General features: G+C 42.4%; 2 protein-coding genes across 11 annotated transcripts in view; one reads left to right on the top strand and one right to left on the bottom strand.

Annotated features, from left to right (window-relative positions):
• nhsl1b (NHS-like 1b) overlaps positions 1 to 18,619 on the top strand; it is a 144,986-nt gene extending 126,367 nt beyond the window's left edge. For 4 of the 10 annotated variants that reach the window (XM_017682648.2, XM_017682689.2, XM_017682710.2 and 1 more), the window contains exons 4-9: positions 3,489 to 3,681; positions 5,577 to 5,708; positions 7,361 to 10,630; positions 12,247 to 12,370; positions 14,058 to 14,096; positions 15,516 to 18,619. In XM_017682648.2, the coding sequence (XP_017538137.1) occupies positions 3,489 to 3,681; positions 5,577 to 5,708; positions 7,361 to 10,630; positions 12,247 to 12,370; positions 14,058 to 14,096; positions 15,516 to 16,188 (4,431 nt within the window). In that variant the 3' untranslated portion in view covers positions 16,189 to 18,619. The remainder of the gene's footprint in view (positions 1 to 3,488; positions 3,682 to 5,576; positions 5,709 to 7,360; positions 10,631 to 12,246; positions 12,371 to 14,057; positions 14,097 to 15,515) is intronic. The other 6 variants (XM_017682657.2, XM_017682705.2, XM_017682681.2 and 3 more) reach the window with 5 other exon arrangements.
• A 134-nt stretch (positions 18,620 to 18,753) lies between these two features.
• Positions 18,754 to 23,834, bottom strand: hebp2 (heme binding protein 2). Its single transcript, XM_017682736.2, has 5 exons — positions 23,676 to 23,834; positions 21,480 to 21,554; positions 21,231 to 21,366; positions 19,880 to 20,060; positions 18,754 to 19,702 (listed from the first exon to the last, which is right to left on the bottom strand). Exons 2-5 carry the CDS (start codon positions 21,552 to 21,554, stop codon positions 19,513 to 19,515), a joined length of 582 nt encoding a protein of 193 aa, XP_017538225.1. The 5' UTR covers positions 23,676 to 23,834; the 3' UTR covers positions 18,754 to 19,512.
• Between the last annotated feature and the right edge of the window lie 463 nt (positions 23,835 to 24,297).

The raw sequence follows: 24,297 nt of genomic DNA, 5'->3' as shown, positions 1-24,297 counted from the left end.
TATGGGTTTGCTGCCCTCTGCAGGAGAAGAGGAACACATACAACTCTATGTGTTTTTTCTCTGGTCTTACTTCAACTTTGGGGTCCTTGAGTATTTCACGCAAAAGTGGTTCAATCAGAATTATAGTACTAAACAGGCTGTTTAACTTTGAATTATTTTAATCTTAACAGTGTCATCTTCTGGTAAAGAAGTCTTACTGCATTTGTTCAGTCTCAATGGGTCTCTCAGTTTTCTCTCTCTCTCTCTCTCTCTCTCTTCCTCTGTCTCTCTCTCAGCTTCATTAGTGTTGTCAGCCATGCGTGGCCTGATTTTGAGCACTGGGTCTCTGGAGAAACACTCCACCTGTTACTCTCAGTGAAATTAAACTGCATTATTCTTATTTATTAATATGAAGCTTAATAGGCGGGATGTTGCTATGGTTACAAGACATAATGATGAGTTATAAAGCTGAGCCTTTCAGACATTCCAAAAAACACTGCATGTCCAAAATTGTTCAGACACCCCTTTTAATTAATGAACTTAATTATTTTTGTGGTGCATCTGACAGGTTCAGTTGTGCATACAGCTTGTATAATCTCCTTAGAAAAACACTATCAGTAGAGTCAGATGCTCTGAATCAGCCAAACATGAGACTAAGGTCACCATTCCCAGTGTCATCTGAGAGGGGTTTAAAGCCCAGTAGTGATCTCTGGAGGAGTGTAACTGTGTTCACTAGACTGATGGAACACCAATCATTACTTTTGGAATAAGTTTATTGTGATCCAGATCTAATCATTCAACATACATGGATGCAATCAAATCCTCACAGCAATTTTCCAAAATCTAGTGTATTCAAGTTCAATCAATGAATTGTGACAGACCCAGCTGTTCTCTCCACACTTTAGCCTCTTTCTGTCTCTCTCTCTCATTCACACTGCACCACAGCGGTGAAACCCTTTCAGAAAGGCCATAGTGGGGTTCCTCATTGTTCTGCTCTTTTGACCTTTGCCCCCCTGGGCCACCTCCTCTGCTGTCCACTGCCATGACTCTAACTCTGCCTGTCAGTAATGGAAGTTTAGGGAAGCAGTGGATCACTGTGACACTACTCAGTCATATTCTCTTTCTCTCTCTCTCATATTCACTCACTCTGTCTCTCTGTATGTATATTCTGCCTCTCAGTTATTCTGTCTCCTTCTCTTTATCTGTTTTTCTCCTTCACTCTTTCTCATCTTTTCTTTATCTTTCTCTGTCTTTGTGTCTGTCTGCCATCCCCTTCCCCCACTGGGAGCGATTTAGTGAATATTGTTCTCTTTGCATTCTTATAGGACTCAGTTAGATGATAGAGAGGATGATGTTGCTGGCTTGGCTTTTGTTTGAGTTTGTTAACTGCTTATCTTTCTTTGTGCAGGAAGACTAGACAATTTCATATTAATATCATTACTCTTAGTTAATATTATTCTTCTATACTATTGTTATTGTTTTTATCATAGCAAGTGAGAGTTTTAAAGAGTTTTAGCTTTTCATTTCAGATGGTGAAATGTAAACCTGTTTAGTGCTTCTAATTATTGCAGTGATAACTTTGTGGATTTGGAACATGCCTTCAACTATTAATCAATTATAAGCCAAGAGCTGTTACTTTTATTTTATTCTGCTATTTAAATGTAAAATGGGATTCATTACATAGTTACATGATTATGGAATAAATAATATTGTCATTCAATTCACATGTTTCTGTATTGACAGATTTGAGTCTACCCTTCCTTTTCTGTTTGTTTTGAAACATGACAGTGGGGCAAAAGATTGTATTTCTTCATACAACTCTTCTGTTTGTGGTATTGATTAAAAGTTTAGATTCTACAAGGGTTAAAACAAGACAAATGGAAAGACCTTGAGCTGGATTTAGATTTCAATCTCAGTGTTTGAGTATTGGCAGTGCTGTTAGCAGTGCTGTGCACACAGAAGCTGCTGTGATCTATGTTGTTGTGGAGGTTTCTGAGGCCCAGGTGTGTGAGAGTGAATCCAGTAGTAACATTTCCACTTGTAGCTCAGCTGCAAGGAGCATGCCCATTCAGGAATCATAGTGCGTGAACAGAGTTTTAATGCCTCAGTGAATCCCCTGCTCTCCCTCACTGCCTAGCTCCTCTTCTTTTCTGTGTGTGTGGTTGGTTGTTTTTTGCACATTTTCAGGAAGAAAATTCCTCATTTAGTAGGAAACTCAGAAAAAAGTACTTACACCAATCAAAATAACATTATGACCGCCTCCTTGTTTCTATACTCATTGTCCATTTTATCAGCTCCACTTACTACATAGGTGTACTTTGTCCATCTGTTTCTCTGCATACTTTGTTAGCCCCCTTTTACCCTGTTCTTCAGTGGTCAGGACCCCAATGGACCCTCACAGAGCAGGTACTATTTAGTAGTGCATCATTTTCAGCACTGCAGTAACACTGGCGTGGTGTTGGTGTGTTAGTGTGTGCTGTGAGTGGATCAGATACAGCAGTGCTGCTAGAGTTTTTGTCCACTCACTGTCCACTCTGTTAGACACTCCTACCTTGTCAGTCCACCTTGTAGATGTAAAGTCAGAGATGATAGCTCATATGCTGCTGCATAGTTTGTGTTGGTCATCCTCTAGTCCTTCTTCAATAGTCACCGGACGCTGGCAGCAGGACGCTGTTGTCTGGATATTTTTGGTTGATGGACTATTCTCAGTCCAGCAGTGACACTGCAGTGTTTAAAAACTCCAGCAGCACTGCTGTGTCTGATCCACTCACACCAGCACAACACACATTACAGTGCTGAGAACGATCCACCACCCAAGTAGTACCTGCTCTGCCCATGGGGTCTTGACCACTGAAGAACAGGGTAAAAGGTGGCTAACAAATTATGCAGAGAAAGAGATGGACTACAGTCTGTAATTGTGCAAATTGTACAAAGTGCACCTGTGTAGTAAGTGGAGCTGATAAAATGGACAGTGAGCGTAGAAACAAGGAGGCAGTCATAATGTTATGCCTGGTCAGTGTACATTTACAGTACTGTGCAACAGTTAGAGACCACCTTTTATTTATTTAACTTCTACACCAAGGTCAATTAATTACACAATGGCTCTTTTCAATGGAATGTTAGCAAATTGCTTTTGCACAGTACTGTGTACAATACATATGAGACGTGAATGTAACTGTATGACCTGACACTGACTAAAACCACTGCATTAGTGTGTTTTCATTGTCTGGTTGTGTGCATGTTCATGCATATGTTTGTAAGTGGTGTGCAACTGGCTGTTAAACTGCTCTGTGTTCTTCTGGAGCTCCAGAAAGGTCACAAACACTATAAAGAGCTTCTGGCTGAAGTTGATTGCAGATGAATGAAGCAGTTACACCTGTGTTTTTGTGGAAGATCAAAGCCCAAGTGATGTTTATTCCTACTGTCCCATTTCTCCTGTATCTCCATTAAGGGTTCAGGTTTACCCCCACTGGTGTTAAATATCTCTCTTTCTCTTCTACCTCCTCCAGTCCACTGCATCCTCTGCAGAAGAGGAGAAGAGTTCCAACCCAATGAAGGCTCAGACTCCAGTGCAGGGAGAGGGATCAGAGGTCGATGGACAAGAGCTGTGCTTTAAGGCTCCACCCCTTCCCACACCTGAAGAGAAGATGAGACAGCAAGCTCAGGCTATTTTAACAGACATCGTCCCCATAAATGTCACAGGTAAGAGACTCCCGTTCACAACTGTCCATCAAATGTGTCCACATGAAAGGTAAGGCTTAAGCTGAGATTTATTCAGCTAACATTAGTGAGGAAGTTGTTATGGATGGATAGAAAGTTACAAGCAACAACAGTAAGGGCTGCCTGAGGTATACATATATTAGGGAAAACTTTTAGAAAGATCATGAATTCAAGAAAGTTACTTGTGATTTAAAGGAAATATTTCTCATAATCTTTGCATTATTTCAAAGTGCTTTGATGTCAATTTATGCATTGTAAAGAGACTTGTTGACATTTATTTATAAATGTGGTGATGGCAACCAAGAGTTGCGATGTCTACAGTGCAAATGTACCATTTTATTTGTTAAACATAATTAACAGTGAACCTATACAAATCTTACTAGTTTTAAAGGTAATGTCGATCATGGTAAAATGGAAGGTTTATTTGACTATTTTGACGTCTGAAATTTATCACCACCACTGTGAATTTGAATGTCCTCAGGAACAGAGCATTTCACAACAAAGCACTTTGAATGACTTTGCTAGTTCAACTGAAATGGTTGATTTATAAAGAAATATTGTAGATTAATTCCACATTAATCTGTAAACAAGTGTGGGTAGCATATTTCCTCCTCATTATATATTACTACCTCATAACATATCACAACCTCAGAATTATGCAGAGGCAGTCTTTGTCTAATGTGGATATTATACACATTCTAGCTGAGATAATGCAGGTAACAAAATTAGAGTAACCAAAGAAGCACTTGGTAAACTGCGGATGCATAGGCCACTATCATTTCAGGATATTACCCTTTTCCCCCACAATGTATGAAGTTGTAGTCATGTGTCTCTTCGTGGTGTTTAAAAATACTTTCTGCTGAACTAATAAAATTCTACATTCCTGGATTAAAGGGTTGCATGTTTGCCTGTATTAACATATTAACAAATGAAAGCTTTATTAATATACAGTGCTTCCTTCTCTCTTTCTCTCTGTCTTTCTTTGTCAGTCTGACCTTTTCTGTACTAGTTATCTTTCTGCCTGAGTGCTCAATCTCTCTCCTGATCACTCTTTGTTAGAATGAACTGCCAAAGGTCAAGCTAATCCAGCCATTCGTCAGTCTCATGCACACACAAGCATTTTCACACACACATGCAGAGTTGTTTGATGTCTGAAACCATATGAAAATGGTTTGCCTCGGCTCACACGATTTCTTAGTTTGTAAACTGTCAGTCTCCGCAGCGTTCCACCATGACTCAGTAAGATGAAGCTATATTAGATTTAAACCGTTATCACACACTAATTCAGTCTGTCAGCTCTGCTGCTGCCTCAGACTCCCTGGCATCTCTGGCTCAGTCTGTCAACAGTACAGTCTAAAGCTCCATCCCTCAGGCGCTGCCACCAACACATCTGACATAGCTCTGAATGCTCGTGCATGGACAAAACTCTAGTTTTGATCATATTTTACCTTTTACATCCTGAGATGAGGTCTTAACCCTAAGAAAACATATACTTAGCACCTGAGACGCCTTCCATTATTACTCTGATGAAACAGATCAGCAATGTTATGTACTGATCCAAATTTCATTCCAAAGATGCGCACATGCCCATTTGGATATTCTGCTGATATCGGCCCAATCCAGAAATGTGCCTGCTTAAACCGTAGTTTCTCATCTCAGTTTTCTTTAATGTCCTTTTTAGACATTGGAGTGATATCATGGATTCTTAGTTTTTATTCTTGCTCTGTTTTTGTTCCTAAGTTTGCTTGCATACTGCGTGTGGGTGTGTGTGTGTTTGTTTATGCATATGTACTCTGCATGAGGAATGCATGCACCTCACTAACTGCCCCCTTTTGCCTGTCTGCCCTCCACACCTGCCTTCCTCACTTGGTCTCCAGGGGAGACATTTGACCGGCAGGCCAGCGTCCGCCGCTCCCTAATAAACACGGACACTCTGGCCCGTCGACCCAAGAAGGTCAAACGGAGAAAGACTATATCAGGGCTGCCTGACAACATCCAGCAGGAACTAGGTATGGTATGGCTCTGCCAGCTTTCACTGCTGCTGATCCTGCCCTGCCTGCCATCATCTGGATTTCACCTTTCATCTAGTGTAGTCTAGAGTAGTCCCCAAAGTCAAGCTTGGTTTTTTCTGTACATTTGATCAAAGTGCCACCTTTTTGGTTCTTTGCTTCTTTTTATGTTTTATGACAGACTCTGATTTATACCCACCCACCTTTGCCTCAATTCATAGTCATTCTCAGCAATTCTCTGTAGTACTTTTAACATGACTTATAAAAGCCTTGAGTGCTTTCCTTCATTACACAATCATAGTGCACTCTTTCATTTTGTCTATTTTTCATAACATTCATTAGAGTTTCATTGTTGGCTCATCTTGAACCATGTCATGCAGTCTTTACTTCTGAATCTCTCCTTTCTCTCATCGCATAATCTCCTGCACCTGCTGTCAGATGTAGTCCATTTCCCAGGTTCCCCTGGGTCATAGCCTCAAGTTCTACTGCAGCTTGTTTCCTGTTTGTGTATCTGCAAGCTAATATTTGGCCCCAGTGGTAAAGATGACATACCACACGGTTCTCTACAGCACACTGAAGCCTCAATTTAATCCTCTTTCCAGATTTCTCTGGTGGACTACATCATATTTCTCTAGTGGTGTAATAGATCAGACGGGGGATGGGCCAAAGCCCCACAGCTGTGGGGCATGCAAAGGGTTAAAGGAAAAGGAAAGAGCAAGGCAGGGTCACTGATCTCCTGGTGCACATAAAGTCTGAACAATATTTTTATTCAAATGAGATCAGTGCATTTTTAGACATGAAACTGATATCACATTAAGGGCTACTTCCTTTCTTATCAATATCGACAGCACTAAAAACTAGGTGTGTTAACTAAGCCCTATTTCCTGTGGTCAGCTATGGGTAAGAGTCCAATACTTTAAGCATCCTAACATTTGGTGTTTAACATTGAACAGCTCTCTCAAGCTCTCAAACAACAACCTGGTAACAGAGGTTTAAAATAAATCTGGTTCAAGTCTCACTCGTTTGTAAATGCAGGGTTGAGTGGGGGTAACTTCATAAACGAGTGCTAATTCTCCACAGTTAAAAGCAAAGCTTAATGGTTGAAATTCTTTTAGACAGACAGCTTGAATGTCATGATTACTTTTATATGGTAATTTATTTTTCCTCATTAACAAATGTGCCATTAAGCCAGTGTAGGATTGGTTCACTTTGCTTTATTTGTGTTGTATTAATTAATGTGTGGTGCATCAACAGATGCAATTACCATCTTAGCACATTTGAGACAGAGAGAGAGAGAGAGAGAGAGAGAGAGAGAGAGAAAGTGACTGAGAGAATGTGAGAGAGAATCTTTGCTGCTTTACCAGTTGCCCATCCCACATCTTGGAAGACCATCCTCCAGAGGCAAATGTACATTCACACAGGCAGTCTAACAGTTAGACAGTCAGGCTGCAGGCTCTCAGCTCTAATCAAAGTTTCTAGAAGTTATTAACACAGATGTGGCTGTAGCTAATCAAATTAATTAGCATTCCCAATAGACAGGTTTCAATCTGATTGACAGCTAATGTCAAGAAAGAGCAAAGGAGAGGGAGGGGCCAAAGAGAGCAGCTGTAGCAATGCTCATGATTGTCTCTCATCATCTTTTCTCTCTGCAGCAGCTAAAGGACGAGGAGGGGAGCTTCGACCACAGTCCATGTTTATCCCTGGACAGTATTCAACACTGGGGCGCTCTGGTAGTGTGAGCTCCACACTCAGGCGCTCTGAGACAAGAGATTCTGGCTGCCAGACTGAGGAGGTAAAAATTGTCCCACCATCCGTAAGGAGGATCCGAGCTCAGAGGGGCCAAGGTATTGCTGCTCAGATGGCTGGCATCTCGACATCTGCAACCAATATATCTACAGTTTCCGATGGATACTCCCCCGGATCACCCACGCATGTCATACCTCCTCGGTTCAGTAGTGATGCCCAGCGTTTCCACAGTTTGCCACGGGGAGCAAGAGTCTCTCTGAATGCAGAGCCCCTGTACAGCAGCACTCCATGCAGGCCAGACAACAGCACTCCAACAACTCCTCGCCAGATTGGAAAACTCCAGGTTGATGAGACTGTAGTTCACATGAGGAATGCCCCTAGGACAAGTACTATAACCCGCCCAAAGTCTCAGGAGGTGAGGAGCACACATGGGGAGTGGGGAACTGTCACTGGTCCTGCCTGCGTGGTTTCTCCTCATGCAGCCTACTCAACGTCACTCATCCCCAATGCCACATTGTCATGTTCTGCTGAGGTCATTGCCCTTCACACTACATCAAGCCCAGGGCAGAAGTTGCATTCAAGGCCTCTCAGCATGGCCTCAACTGTCAATGGAGAGAGCTCCACCAGTATGGCAACAAGTACTGATATAGCAGAGGCAGACGTGCAGGAAACTGGCCAGTCAGACAGCAGCTTGCATAGTCACAGTACGATTGCTGCAGCAACAGTATCTCCAGATGACCAGTGGATTTATGACACCCCTGAGAATGTGCTGCCCAGAAGGACGCTCACCTCCAGCTGCTCCACCCCTATCAATCATCTCTATAACAGCCTGGAGCACTCCTCAAAAGGCACAGATTCCAGTTCCCTTTACTCCATGGACAATGATGGCTACTACACTTCAATGCACCTGGACTCAGGCCTCAGGTCAAAAAGCCATAGCATTGTGGGCAGGGCAGCAAGGCATAGTATGTATGAGTGCATAAGCCACCCAGAAGACCACGCCAGCTTGTATAGCGACCGATCACTGTCTCGCTCCATCTCGCTTCGCAAGTCTAAGAAGCCACCTCTGCCACCAGCACGCACAGACTCATTGCGCCGAAAGCCTAAGAGCCTCAGTGGTGCCAAAGGTACAGCAGAAACTAGCAGTGGATCAGTTCTTAATGAGTCTTTGATCGCTACATTACAGCAGTCTCTTCAGAATGGGCTTAAAGGGAAAGGATCCTCCTCCTCACCATCTCATAGCCCTTGCAGTGACTATGAGGACCCATGGATGTTGCGACCTAGGAGCCAGAGTAGCATAAGTGCCGGAAGCAGTGGGGTGTCTGCTGTTGGTGTAGCTAATGTCTATTCCATCTGTCATGTCACACCATCACACAGCGACACTAGCAGCCTGCGCTCTGACTATGCAGAGTCTTGGGGCTATTATATGGATTACCCTCGTCCGCACAGCGATCAGATACAGTCACCTCCTCGTACTAACTCGATGTCTAGTGGAGGGCAGTCAGGTGGGATGGGAGATGGACAGGGTCTCCACAATGGTACCCAGTCCACCCTTCCTCCTGCCCAGGGCGATGTGTCAGTGAAGCCTCAGGCAAACACCTCCTCGCCGGACAGGGTGCATCGTTTGACCTCTCCATCAAGCGGATATTCAAGCCAGTCCAACACTCCAACAGCTGGTACTCCTGTTCCTTCTTTCATGAGATCCATGTCACCTTCAGGCTGCAAGCCAAAACCACGTGTGCCTGAAAGGAAGTCATCCTTGCTGTCCTCTGTGTCCATCTCCTCTTCATCCACATCGCTATCTTCTAACACTTCGGATTCTGTTAAGAATAACATTCCTCCTCCACCTCTGCCGCCTTCCTCAGTGTCCCTCTCACCCCTCAGCCCCCCACTTTTCCCTCCACCTCTTCCACCCTCCAGTCCTGTGTGCTCTACAAGTCAGGACTTCTCACCTGCAACTGCTCCTGCTTTGCCCTCTACCCCACAGCAGGAAGCTTCAATAAGCCCACCTTCCTTGAATTCCTCTCCAGAGTTTCCACCTCCCCCTCCTCCAGAAATGTTAAATGACCACAGCATGTCCCTTAATGGTTCTTTTAGCCCTACTCTTCATCCACCTCCCCCCCCACCACCTCCCCCGTTTCCTCCCACTGTCAGTGCTCATGCTCCACACGCATACTCCATGCCCACCATGACACCAGTGTTACCTTCATCTGCAAGCTTAAAGGGAATAAAAAATGGCCTCAAGCCAGTGAACTCTGAGAGAAGATCAGCTGCCACAAACTCTGAGGAGTCTGGCAAGCATGCAGTGCCGCTGATCACCCCATTTGCCCTCCAGAGCGTGCAGCTCCGGTCAGTCAAACTGCTAGAGAACGGTAAAGCAGATAGTTCCAAATCTCAGGAAATGGAGACTGGCCAGATGGCCAGTAAGACTTGGATTCCAGTGAAGTTTAAAAAACAGGAGCATCCAACTGTTTTGTCTCTTGCTTCTTGTGCTGCTCCTGAAATGAATGGACTTTTAAGTACTTCATCTCCAGAGAAGAAACTCCCCATTGACAACAGCTCTGCTGAGATACCACTAGATAATGCAGAATCTGGGGAACAAATGCACTCTGATCAGTCTCAGTGGTCAAGTGACTCTATAGGCCATGCCCAAGTTTCAGGTGATGCAGAAGTAGATGGGCCAGAGAGGGGCCTGCCAACATCTGCTGAGTCATCACAAAACACTACACCTAAGAAAAAACCACCTGCGGTCTCCAAGAAGCCCAAATTTTCACCTGTTGTCTCTCCATCAGCACCTGAATCTGCTGCAGAGGAAACACGGATACTAGCCAATGGGGAAGATGCTTCTGATTTCTCAGACCTTCAGAGTGAGGTGGCTATTTGTGATATCGTAAAAAATGGTCTGGAATCCCCATCTGTGGACGAGCTGGAGCAAGAAAATGACCAAACCAACACAGAGAGTTCCATATCTCCTACTGAGGTGAGCGAATTTGGAAGTAGCACACCTCTAACTGATAGTCAGGCTGAGGAAACCACCCAGACTAAAGTCGTCAAGGAAGTAGATGTTGATGAGACGAGGGGCATTTCAGAAGGAGAATTAGAAGAAGACGATGGAGAGGATGAAGATGGAGTGAGCAGCACTACAGGATCTATCAGCTCCAAAGATGATGAAAATGGTGAGTCAGTTCTTCCTAATTTTGCTCTCAGGAGTTGAGGGTCATTTGTTGAAGTGGGTGACAGAAAGTCATACATTTTTCATTACTTAGGTCTTTTTTTAAACGCTGGAAACAGTAGAGAATGACAAATGTGTTCTCTAACTTTTGATTAAGAACATGGGAAAAAATGCATGAGTAAAACTTTATATGAGAACAGCCAAGCGTAGCTATTTGCTTGAGGTCAACTGTATTGCATAATGGTTAGTCAGTTTGAAGGACCTGTGAACCATCACTCTGGTTATACTATATATTAAGATTCTCTAGGGATTGTCATAGCCTGTGCATTTGTTAGTGGTGGGTTTCTACTTCCTTTTTGGTGAACTAAAGCTGAGGTCCCAGTCTGTTCCCACTTCATCCCTCAGTATCAGGGTTTAGAATGGAATACCGCTGCAGCAGCCATTTGGATTAATTCTTTTTGTGCCTCCTGTCCTGCTTCTCTTCTTTTTCTCCAACTCACTCACTCCCTACATCTAGCCACCCTCCCCTCTCGCCATCTGTCCTCCTCTTGATTCTGTTGTCCTTCTATACTGTCCTACTGTCTCTCCTATCTTACTGTTGATCCCTCTCTTTATCCCTCTTTTTTCCTTTGCACTCTAATTCTCTTGACAGCATTTAATTCAGTCTTGTTTTGTCTGTTTCAAATGATTTTCTCATGTTTTATTATCCCATTTTGCACGCCGCATCAGTCTGTTTTCCTCCTTTCCTGTCACTGTTGTCTTATCTACCTTTCTCTCACTCTATCCCTCTCTCTCTCTCTCTCTCTCTCTCTCTCTCTCTCTCTCTCTCTCTCTTTCTATCTCTCTTTCGTCATGGTGAGGCTAGGATGGGGCAGCCTTCTCATGGGATGGTCGCTTTAGAGTGAAGGGGAGGGGTGCGGGGCTGGCCCAGAGTAGAGGAGGGAGGGGGAGTAAAGTGAGTGTGTAATGCGAGCTTGCCCGCATCGTCTCGGGCAAGTGCAGATGACGAGAGGAAAGAGGGAGGACAGGAGCAAAGCAGAGCACCTTAACTCTGATGGAGATGTGGACTCATCTATGATCATGTAAGAGAAATCAGAGGTTTTGGTTGTCTCCATAGGCATTGGATGTCAGGGGTCTGTACAGAATTACATGTTTGTCCTTGCTTATGTCAAGGACTGCGTGAGGTGGCTACATTCTGATGCGTTTCTCACTCTTGAGATAGCAGATTTGACCAACAGTGCTTAAAGTGTTCTTTTCTGAAATTTATTAGGGTTTGTGGCTAATGTTTCACACTTTGCTTATTCAGTCACGTGTGGGGGAATTACATCCGTGTTGGATGAGTTGTTTTCTCACCTTTGCGATGCAGATTACAGTGTCTTCAGTACTTACTTGTATACTTTGGTATGCAAGGTATGTTTTTTGTGTTGGACTAGTTCTGTGTCGTTTCTGGAATGCATGCAATGTATACAGTGTTTGTAGGTGTAATATTATGTGGGTGGCTGTTTTTTTTCCATTAAGAACAGTATATCAGAGCTCTGGGCATGCTTGACAAATACAGCTACAGTTTTTGCACTGTTGTGGAGACTGTGAGAAGGTAACACAGCGTCATGTGCCCCTCAGGTGATGTGTTTGAGTCCAGCGTGGCAGATTCCTCACCGGCTCCCATCAACGGTGAAGTTTTTGAGGACATGGTGACCCCCACAAGACCCCGAACCACCGAGGACCTCTTCGCTGCCATTCACAGGTATTCTTCCTCCTGTTGCTACTCACGCTCGCTTGCTTTTTATTCAGCTCTACCCTTCCATCCTGTTCCCTAAGAATCCTTGCCCGTCTTTCATAACTTGAACCCTTAGAAGTCTGTAGTCATTGGTGTTTTGCTATACTATACAAATGTCATTGTGATTCCGTAATTACATTGTCACGTAATGAATTACATTTGTATTCTGTATTGACAAGTTCAGGTTTGCATTTTTTTTCCAGTTTGTTTTTATACAAATAAGTGACTAAAACATGGCTGTAAAGTTAAGGATAACACAGCAGTAGCTTTTCACCAAATACCAAACATTAGAAAATATCTCCAGCTTATGAGCACACATGTGGTATGGATTAAAAATCTAGAATCCACTTTTTTCACAGAATATTTCTACTGAGGTACAAGTGAGAAACTATTATCAAACTACACCATGGTTTTGCACTGCTGACATCTAGTGACGATAGAAACAAGCGAGACAAAGTGAAGTCACGTGAACAGTGAAATTTTAAATCGGATTGGAGCAATTGATTGATTTTGCTTAAACAGTTCTAATGATGAGGTCTGAGCATCAATGTGACTTCTAAAGGTTAAAGTAGGCTTTCTGCAGTGATATCCATCCATCAAAGCTGAAGTAGACTGTGGTTGGAAGGTTTTTCTGGTCTCAGTCAGATGGAGAGGTGCTCTGAGCCGCTGGGTTGCTGTAGTGGATGTTCATGCACAGTCAGTCTGAGTTAGTGTAGGAAAAGCACATTCGCTCTTTCAGTCATTCATTATTCAGGTGTGCAACACCCCTGCCCTTGATACCACAGACTACAGAGTTACATACTTCTAAATGGTACCACAGCTGCATTCTGTGCATAAGCTGTCCGTGTTTAGTGTGTGTGCAGATGTGCACACGCCATCGCACATGCATATATTTGCACACCTGAATCCATTTCAGCTTTGTAAATCCACTCATGCGCTACAGAACTGTGCACACTTGCCCTCTTTGAGTGCTGTAGTCATGTGCAGTAGCGAGGGCTTTTTTTCAGTACGTCAAGAGTATTTCATTCAAGAGCATTTTATTTTCTCTGCTACAGTATTTGTGTGTCCATGTAAGCATGTTCACTGAGCAGAGGTGCAGTTAAAGCAAATGTTAAATGGAAATTTGAATATTAAGAAATTTCTGCAAATTTCACATCAAACCACTTTGAAGGACTTTACCCATCAACAGTTGAATTATGAAGCAAATTTGAAATTTTCTTTATTTTAATTTGAATAAAGGATTTCACAGAGGTGAAATGCTTTCTATGTTTTGTCCATTTCAAGCGTAAAACAGGTAACCATCAGAAGACAGCTACTGTTTTTAACTCTTTATTAACTGTGTGGCTTTAGTTAGCACTGCTAATATGAGAGTTTTCAGGCTAAATTTAAGACCTGATGTGTTTAAATGTGGAGTGAAGGCAGTGAATACTTGAACTCTTGTCGTATGTGCTTTTCCTTGACCCCTTGCCCCTTGTCCTGCTTGCTTTTTGCTCACTGTAGCTTTGATGTTCTTATGTGGTATATTGTTCTGAAACCATGTTTCATGACACACATCCACAAACATAGGTTTCTCAGTACTAAGATCTTTCATGTCTTTCACTCTCTCTCCCTCCATTTTCCTCTGGCCACCTTCACTTCTCTCTGCTCCGTTCAGCCTGGACTGGCTGAGCATGAACGCCCCCCAGCACATGAGGTGCGCTCTGGCAAGTAATTGGCCATTGGTGTTTCCCTTATCGTGGTGACGCTGCGATGGGATTAGCCCCATAATCCCTTAGCCCTGGGATAAATTTCTGCTTTTATTCCCTCTGCTAATCCCCACTTCAATAATCTGCAGCAATGGTGCAACACTAATGAATGCGATTTCTCCCCATTGACCAGTGTGCACAGACGTGCAGTGGCACTGGTCAAGAGAATAAGTGCTGCTTATATTTTAAATGCTTTTTGGGCACTTTCTCCTCCAGTTTGCTTTGCTGATTAATTCCACTGTTCCCTGCTTGCATTGGTAGTCTCCCTCAAAAACGCAACATGTGCAGTTTTCATCTGTGTTGGCTTCTAAGAGACTTGAGTAAATGAGTAAATTTGAATAAAAGACTTGGGTGTAGCCCATGCACCACCTGCCATCAATATCCTACACAAGTTATTCCAGCTTTTCCAATACTTCTTGCAGTGTAAACTTGGGAGCTGCTAGAGGCTCTGCTGATTTAATGAGAAAATGGGACAGGAATCGATGGAGGGTGGAAGCTCATTGGTGAAAAATTAATCACAGAATGAACCCTATTTCAGTTTGTTGTACTTGAGGGGAGAAGAGCTTGAAGTAGGATTAACTTTGCAGTCAGTTTGGTCAGTACAGACATCTCTTTATGCTTCCTACTGCATAACTAATACATGCCTAACCTAATAGGTTAAAAGAGGACACAATGCTACCTCTTAATTACAGTTTGCAATTAAAGCATTCCATTATTTAAAAAAAAAACCATACTGTTTTGCTTTCTAGCTGCCTCTGAGTGATGTACATTTCAGTTAGGGTGTCCCGATAAAGTTGTCTTGCCCCGTTCCCAATCTGAGTCCTTTAATATTCCAGTCTGACATTTGTACTTTCCTACAGTTCCACAGTGCTCACTTCAGACACATCAGTTTGTAAAACTTTATAAATGACTGCCCTTGGGCACTTCATGTCCATTGTGTGACACACTGAACTGATGCACTCAGTTGTTCTTCTGGACTACTTTTTAGGTATTTTTTATGTATTTTGCCTCAAACATGAACACGTTTAACTGTGTTTTGATGGAAGGTGGCTAGCTTTACCTGTCGAAAAACTGGCATTGCAGATATAGTAGCGGTTGGACTGTTTTCCACTTCATTCTCCATTTTAAAATATCTCTAGATTGCAGACATTCAAACCACTTGTTAAATTCAGAAAACATCTCAATCCAGCAAGTTCAAAATTTAATTGGGCTTATTAATACAGCTGGATCCCTTAAAATAGGCTCAGCTCAGCACAAAAACTTAATCTTTCAGAGTGGATTGGGACATCCCTAGATATTCTGTTTATGCATCTTCCTATTGTGCATTCCTAACACTGCCTCTCTCTCTCCTGCTCTTTCCCCTCCAGGTCCAAGCGGAAGGTTCTAGGACGACGAGAGTCAGAAGATGACCGCTCGCGAGGTAACCCCTCATCCCCTCCAGTCACCCCCACCGGGACATGTCCTGCACTGGGCTCCTCCCTGCCCCGGCAGATGGGTTCCATACAGCGCAGCCTTCGCAAGTCAGCCACCAGCAGCGACACCTTCAAAGCGCTGCTGCTGAAGAAAGGCAGCCGCTCAGAAACCAGCTTCCGCATGTCAGCTGCAGAGATGTTGCGCAGCACAGATCCACGCTTCCAGAGGGCTCGCTCGCTTGACTCCTCATTGGACCCCATGTTGCCCACTAGTCCAGACAGTCCCTGTTCTTCTCCCAGCCGCAGCAAGAGGGCACCTGAGGACTGGGCACGTAGCGAGGGGATGATACCACGGTACACTTTTGGTTCTTCATCAACATCCCCTTCATCTCTGGTGGGGCCAAAATATGGACGATCACGCACGCCACCCTCTGCTGCCAGCAGCAAGTACAACGCCCGCAGCCGCATCCTCAGCAGCCCCATGACCGTCATCTGTGAAAGGGAGGGCGAACTGGCTGAAAGTGGAGAGAGCTGGGACGAATCATGCCCTGATTCTCCTGTAACACCCGCCCCCCAAGCAGTCCCTCAGGACTCTAATGGCACTTTATGTGAAGAGGAGAGCAGTTAAGCCAGTCGTTCCCAACCCTAGTCCTGAAGCGTTCCTGCCATGTGTATTTTCATATACTCCCTGCTCTAACAACTGCTTATAATCTCTTCAGTCAGATGTGTAGGGCAGGGGCACTCTAGGACCAGGATTGGGAATAGCTGAGTTAAGAGTTCAAAACAGTTTCCCAAACTAGGGAATAAATGAACCTCTTCACAGTAGCAGAGACTGGTCCATGGCATAAGGAGGGAACACTGCAGACCCAGTAATCTGTGTCCCCACTTACATCAGGCCTGCAGACAATGCTGGACCAATCTGCTTGGAGGGGAGAAGAGGTCAGGCCACAAGGTGCCTCCTTCAGACTGATCAGTGCTTTGTCTGAAGTGAATGAATACCATTTTCAGTTGCCACTCTTCTTAAACAAAACAAAAAACTGTCACCCCATTTTAACTGTTTATGTTATTATTGTTGTTCATGAGAGATTAGCATTCATTTACAGTACTACACTCATCTCCCCCAAAGCTTAGCTGTTTTACTTCTGTTTGTTTTGCTTGGGTTGTCTTCCTTTTCCAGTGCAATGAACTTCAGGAATAACTACAGAAAAGCAGACTAGGAAAGTGGTTTGATAAGGATTGATTATGAGCAGCATGTGTGAGCAAGAGATGAAGGAATTGCTAAGTGACTCATTTTGGCTGCAGTGGTGTACTAGTGGATGGATGGGGTTGGCTTTGTGGAATGCCTAAACAGACTCTTGAGACCGCAGCTTATTTACATCCTTTACAATTTTGCTGATGCGGTTTTCACTTAAGCTGGGAATGCCCTCTGCTTCTCAGTTTTAGAAACACATCAATGAACTACAGATTTCACCATAAACAGAGTTCTTTCTCTTTCTGTTCACCCTTAATACTGGAATGCTCACCGGTACTGTGAGAGTGGTGGAGAATCCAGACAGGAGGTGATGACTGGAACATGGACAGAAGGACTGTTGAAGTGGCACAACTGAGATGCTGGCTCAATGACAAGTTTCAGAATATCCTTTGAGTTTTAGTGTGTTGGTTTGCACTGTATACGTGTGTCTGTTTATTTGTCTCTGTTTGATCATTTAAAAAGAAAAACATTTTATGCCTGTGTTTGTTGTAACTCATTTCACATATGAAGAGTGATTTTTTTTTTGTTGTTGTTACAAAAAAGAGAAAACTTACTTGAAATGAATAACAGACCTGTTTTCTTTGTAATGGTTTGGGTAACCAAAGAGCTAAACAGTAAATGTAGCCTGCTGTAGGGATTCTGGATTGGTGATGGCATTTATTTGAGTTGTTCTGGTTTGGTGAAGACTAGCTTTTACTTAACCGAGGCTTAATTACTAACTCCTCTTTTGTGTACCTTCTTGTGCAGTTTTGTATTGTTTTCTATGTACATAAAACACAATTTATTAAGAAGTAACATCTGAACTTATTTTCAAAGAATTTGTACATTGTAGAAGCCCCTGTTGAAGGGGAGTGGCTCCTTTTGTAGAGTATTTATTTTAGAATAGCCAGAATGTGATTTGATATAGCTGGGGGGATTTTAGAGGGAGATCTATGACTCAGTTTATTTTGGATTAAAGGGGGAAGGCTGCATTACATTACGTTTCATGAATCAATCAGAGTCTGGCTGAGACTTCAGGCCTGTAACAGGGAGCTTATGAAGTCTCATTCTCATTCTACTGGTAGCTATAGAACAAGAAATCAGAATCATGGCTACAGGAGAGACAGAGTGATATAAATGATCTGGATGTTGATGAAAAGGAAGACGGCTGCTAACCCTCTTGTGTACGTCTCTGTAATAAAACACGGTGTTATTTAAAAAAGGTCCCATCTGTCCTGCCTCTGTCTTTGATTCACTGCCACCTGTCAGCCAGTTGCTCGACCACAGTCTCATTAACAGCGTCACCATGGCATCCATGACCGTTCGTCACTTATAAAGACCTCCGGGAGATCATTGCTCAACTGCTCCTTCTTGTCCACCCCCATGCTCACATTGGTCATCACCTACTCTAGAAGTGTCTTCAGGACCACTGAGCCTTCAGTATTACTAAGCTTTCAGAAGTGGAACCAATTTGGGGTGTCCATTGAGTCTTTATAGCACAGTAGCTGAACATTAGTGGTTTACAGCTGAAAAAAGGCAGATACAGCTCTAGATATCTTGGGCCAAAAGTGAGGACTGTCAAATAGGAATTGGACTCACCTCTCTTCCTATAGGACAAAAACAAGATTGAGCCTGCCACACGTTATCTGCCTATTGTTATGACTGTTCAGTACTGTCTGGTAATGGATCCTTGTTTGTTATTTTGACTCTGCATCAGCACACAGAACAAGCAAGTTGCCCCTCTATTCATAGTCCTTTTCCTTTGTGCTGGGTCTGTGAACATGATATTCAGGCAACTGTTACCTCGAAAATAAACCTGATGACACTGCATGGTCTCTCTGCGTGTCTATGTTGCACACGGGTCAGTGAGGACTTCCCAGCAGCTTAGGTCATCTCCACCATAATCTCAAGGACAGCTTTTTTTTGTAACTGTACATCCTTAAATAGATCATCCAGTGCGTGTACATGAAAAACAGCTTTATTATTTAATAAATGAAAAAACATTGTACTAATGTATTAGAATTTGACATTTTCAACATTAATTAGTTTTCCTTTAGTTAAACATTTTTAGTTGGTATACACTTTCCTTTTATCAAACTAGTACCTGAAATCCCTTTAGAAATTATTCTTCTTGAAGGCTTTAAACTTCAAGACGATAGGAATGTGTTATTGTTCACATTAAACTGGTCATATGATGAATTATAAGCAACTGCAATAAAATGTGGATGCAATTACAGCACAATAGATCACCGACCGTTCTAGGCAATCTTTAACAATTCAGTGATGCCAATGAAGCACCTTTGAAGCTCACCACCACCATCAACAGAAATAAGAAAAAAAAGTGATCTGTGTGCCCTGCAAGTTGTCACACCGTACAGTGTCTCTGCATCTGAGATTAGCTAAAGCGTCTTTGTTATTTATATTAGTATTTTATGTGGTCATAATCAAACTTAGTTTAGTTAAAGTGCTTCCTGCTGATTACATTTCATGGTAAATGGACCAATAAAGATGGTAAAAATTACTTGGAAAAAATGTACATCACATTTTACAAAAAGCTGAATGTAAATGAACTGACAATGTAATTAATGAGCTTTTAAAAATCTCAGCAAATGAGTATTAAAGTATCCAGGCACTTGTGAATGAAAATTATTAGTACAAGATCACTTCCCAAGCTAAGATACAACCTTGACCTCTTTTCATGACACTAAACATTTTTTGAGCTTACTCCTTTCCATCCTCCTGTTTGATGAGCCATACTTCATTCCTGCGATTGACTAGCTTAAAGGGGCTATCATAGCCCACACGGTAGTACGGAGCCTCCTTGAAGGACATTCCATCCCTCTTCAAACTTTCAACCAGTTTCAAAAGCTCTTCATGAGTATTCTGGGTATTGGCAAAACCTCCATAGGTCCTGTCAAAAATACAAGCAAATAAACGCAAATGTATTATTACTAGTATATTCTCAAAAAATAAAGATGCCAAATGAGAGCGACACTTCAGAAGAACCACTTAAGAAGAACCTCCACCTAAAGAAAAAGGTTGTCAGGAAAACAACAGTGACGTCCTCTTTACCAACAACCAAGCGTACCTCACAAACACAGTGAACTCTTTCCTGTCCTCAACAAAAATTTCTGGGGCGCTTGGCTTAGGTGGGTCAGCCTGGTGCTCTTCAGGAACGTAGAAGGACACACTGAAGGAGCTCTCACAAGCTGGACCTTCTCCAGGGTTTATCAAGCAGGTCACTGGTGCTGTCATCTCCACTTTAACCTCTGACACAGAGCAAAATACACATACACACAATTAAAACCTCAGTTCCAACAAATTAAACGCAGTTTTTTTTTTTATTAAGACATGGTATATATCATTTCTATTTAATTCCAGTTTAGCTTCAGTATTCTGAATTTTCATTAAAACTTTTAATTTTAATTTCAATTTGAATCCAACAAGTACCAGAAGCCACCGTCCAGTGGACACAGTTGTTTTAGCAGGTCAGCACTGCCACCTTGTGATCTACTAAAACAATAAAACTCTTTTCCCTATGATAATGCATTCTGGCACAAAGTCCCTTTCAGTAAAAGGTTAAAAATTGATATATTGTATATGGCTAGGGTCGTTTATTTTTGCTGTTGGGAGCATGTGATTTATCATATTCGGCTAGAACTAGAATTGAATACATTCATTTTGTTCTAAATGGTCTTAAATATGTGACTGTGCTCTCATTCTATCTCCTGAGAACACAAGAAAACTCTTCTGTATGAGAGCATTTCACCCACATTCTTTTTTCTACTGTATATTCGCATGCAAAAGTGTTCATTTACACAAAACAGACTAAAGAAACTGAACTGGTAACATTGGTTTTACTGCTATAGAGCCTGCTGTCTTGGCCAGCTTAATCACATGGATATTAGAGAAAATAAGGCAGGTGATGTGATGCAGACTTAGACACAGATTGACATTCCCTTTTAAAAAAACTTGTTTTAATGAAAGTATTCTCCATCTACACTATACGTCAAAAAGTTGGTTGACATCTGCTCATCCAATGTTTCTTCTGAAATGGTTTTACACTAGATGTTGGAACATTACTGTGAGGATTTGATTTCATTCAGCTACAAGATCATTAGTAAGGTCAGACACTGATGATTAGCTCCAAGTCATCCCACAGTTCCACTGCTCCACAGCCCACTGCTGGGGAGGCTTTATACCCTCATAGTCGACACTTGGCATTGGGCATAGTGACTTTACACTAATGTGCAGCTGCTTCAGGACGTCTCATTCTACTGACAATACTTTTACAGTGGATGTCATACAAACGGTGTGTACAAGCAACTGTGTCAGCAAAAAGTGCTCCTTAAAGTAGCTTAAATTCACTAGTTAGAAGGGGTGTCTCCAAACTTTAGGAAGTATCATTCATGTCTCATCAATCAATCTGCAAAACTTACTCTTTTCGTTATTTCCTTGGATGTATTTGAAGAGTCTGTTAAACCCAGTGCTTAAGGCAGGCTCTTGCTCCATTCCAGTCACTGTGGTACTGACCCAGTTTGTTTGGAGGTATGTACGGACCTCATAGTCCTGGCCCTGGAGAAAACATAAAACATACACAAAGTTAATGTAAGTACGTGTTGTACAGGATGTTTTAGAGATCATGCAGATAATTTAGTGTGGCAGGCACGAGTCTCACTGTGACCAACCTTGCTGTCTTGAGGAGTGAACTTTGGATTCTCCAGTCCTGTTGAAAACATGACCTTGCCCAGAGTTTTCAGCATCTTCTCAAATCCACAGACGAACGGTCAGGCAAAATACATACCAATAATAAATAAAACACAATCTATACAACCACAACAGAGAAAATACCAGTAACATCCAACTGCAGAGCCATAGCACCACAAACTTTAGACCCCACACTTTCAGCTTCCTGCAACTTTGTTATGGAACTACAGCCATTGTTCCATTTGTTATGGAACTTTTCAGGCCTCTTGAGAAATAACTGATAATAACCGATTGAACTTCTATGTTACTCTTTTTAGATGAGAGTAACCATTTTTAACAGGGAAATTATTTGTATTTATGGTACCATTTTGTTTCTTCAGTACTAAAGCATATTATGGGACTGCAGGCTGGCGTTAAGCATGTAAAGATTCAACTCATTACTGATAAGCCACTCATTCACACGGCCCGACTCTTCTCCTTCCAGACTTTGTTTTTTATTTCATGATGATCAGATGGACTACATTTGCTTCCTACTTCCTATGTAGTGCACTATGTCAGTCATAAATACAACAGAAACCCATTTATATTTGGCCCTATGCTACACGCCTCACTGTAGTCTAGCCATGCGCAAAGGTCATAGCTTCATGACCCATGCAGTGTGTGATGCAGGGAGTAGGGAGGCATTCGGTTGACTCACCAGTTACTTGATGCTAAACATCATTTTATTACCTATTTTGACTTTTGCAGCACATTTGCACTTTTCTGTTCAAATACTGGATTTAAGAGTGTATGTGATTGGCGGTCTACCCTCTCTTTATCGAAAGGTAATCACAAGATTACAGAGGATTATTTGCAGAACTATGAGATTTCTGTTAATGTGGTTAATATAAAAGATAAGAAATGTAACAATAATTTTATCAGGCAGCTTTCAACTCATACATCCATTCCATTAGTAAGCTTTCAGTGCTCAGCAAAGGCAAATCAGCTGTTCAATTTGGACTCTCCCCTGTAAGTATGATCTTAATAACACAATGAAAGAGCTGCTTTATAAAATATTGCACAGATGCTATCCTGTTAATGCCACACTGAGTGAATTTTAATACCATATTGTTTTAATGTAAAGGGACTACAGAATCCAATGAACACCTATTGTTCAATTGTGTAATTTCCTGCTCTTTCCGATTTGATCTTTTCCAGACTGAAAAGAACGATTTGTAAAGAAATTCCCCTTTAAAATTTACTCTTTGATGAACATACATTTAACCCCAATGAACAGGATTTATAATAAACTAATAATAGCTCAAATTTTGTATATGTGAGATGGAATTTGTCTATCTTGTCTGGTGCAACTTATTAAATCTTAGAAAAACTAAATATTGTGATGCATATCATGTGTCAGGAAAATGACTTGAAGTACCGTGACAGTATTTTGGCCATATTGCCGATACTTAGTCCAAGTGGTTTTGGTCGCAAGACATACGTGCTCGAAATAATGCTTTTGTGTTTGTTGTTTTTAATCCGTTTACAGTGCATTAATGCAACAAATTGATAAGCAGATGATACAGTAATGAGCAGAGGTGCTTATGAGATGGATGATAACGTTTTTTTATCCATTTAGAAGTAACACGTGCTTGCTTTTGTTCTGTGGTGTAAATGGTTTTAGCTTCATGTGTGGCTGATAAATAACTGAAATATTACCAGTTTACTATTGAACTATCAGCAGCGACCGTTGCTTTGTTGTTGACACGCCCCCCAACTCAAACCATAGAACAGGTTTGCTTGGTTCAGGATTAAAATGAATGTAAGGGCAACTGTTTCTGAAAGGTGAACTGCTGGTGACATTTTTAGCATTAGGCACAAGGCAGTCCTGAAACGCGATACCTCAGGTCAGGTTGTGTATCTGAACATCCATCTACCTGCATCTACCTGCGAAGCTGACGCCAGAATGTAAGTGCACCATTTAAGGTGGAACGGGAGAAATCCGAACAAGCTGGCGAAAACGAAGCCGTCGGAGAAATGCGCCAGTTTTACAGGGCTAAAAGTGGCAACTCCAGCAGGTCTGCAGACGTGCCAGTGCATGAAATTACTTCGCTAATTTGTTTCGTGTACTGCACAAATGCAGAGCTACATAACGATACTAGCGAGACTAGCGAGAGTTAGCCAAGTTCATTTCTTACCTTTTCTGAAGTAAAACTGCTGAAATGTAGGATAATTTGAAAGAAAAAAACGGCCTATGGAAACAAGGCAGGGTTGTGTGTTTGTGTGTATCAGAGATGATGTAAGCGCTGCACACCGACGGTTCCCTAACGGCTCCTCTGTTTACAACACTGAGGCTGCGCGCACGTGACCGCGTGACATCTGATTGGCTGAGAGAGGCCGTTTATACAACTCCGGAGCAGCACCATATGAGGGCGTTTCTGTGACGCAGACACGCCCCCCTCATGACGTGAGCAAGGTGGCCTTTGGAGTAAAAGCCACAGTAACTGAGTAAACAGAACTACGACGGCGTTTTAAAGAGGGATATTAGCAGAATAGGTAAGCAGTATTGTTGCCAAAAAACATCTTGTTGAGTAAAGATGCGCCTTCTGGTGTAATCTGGCCTCTCATTGTTACACAAGCCAGTCAGACAAGCACCAAAAGCACCATCTGCTGCTCCCAAACTCAACTATAAACAGGTGTAACATGTTGGTTCAAATATTGAGCATTGAAAGTGTAACTCCACCAACTCAGCGCCACTCATTTAACACGAGGTGCTGCTTCCCTTCGCAAAGCCTTAGACCACAATACTGCATACCTTTT

The sequence above is a fragment of the Pygocentrus nattereri genome, chromosome 4 (assembly GCF_015220715.1).
Source record: "Pygocentrus nattereri isolate fPygNat1 chromosome 4, fPygNat1.pri, whole genome shotgun sequence".
Classification (NCBI taxonomy): domain Eukaryota; kingdom Metazoa; phylum Chordata; class Actinopteri; order Characiformes; family Serrasalmidae; genus Pygocentrus; species Pygocentrus nattereri.
Note: the sequence above shows the minus strand (reverse complement) of the source record. Positions and strands in the feature narration are given on the sequence as shown.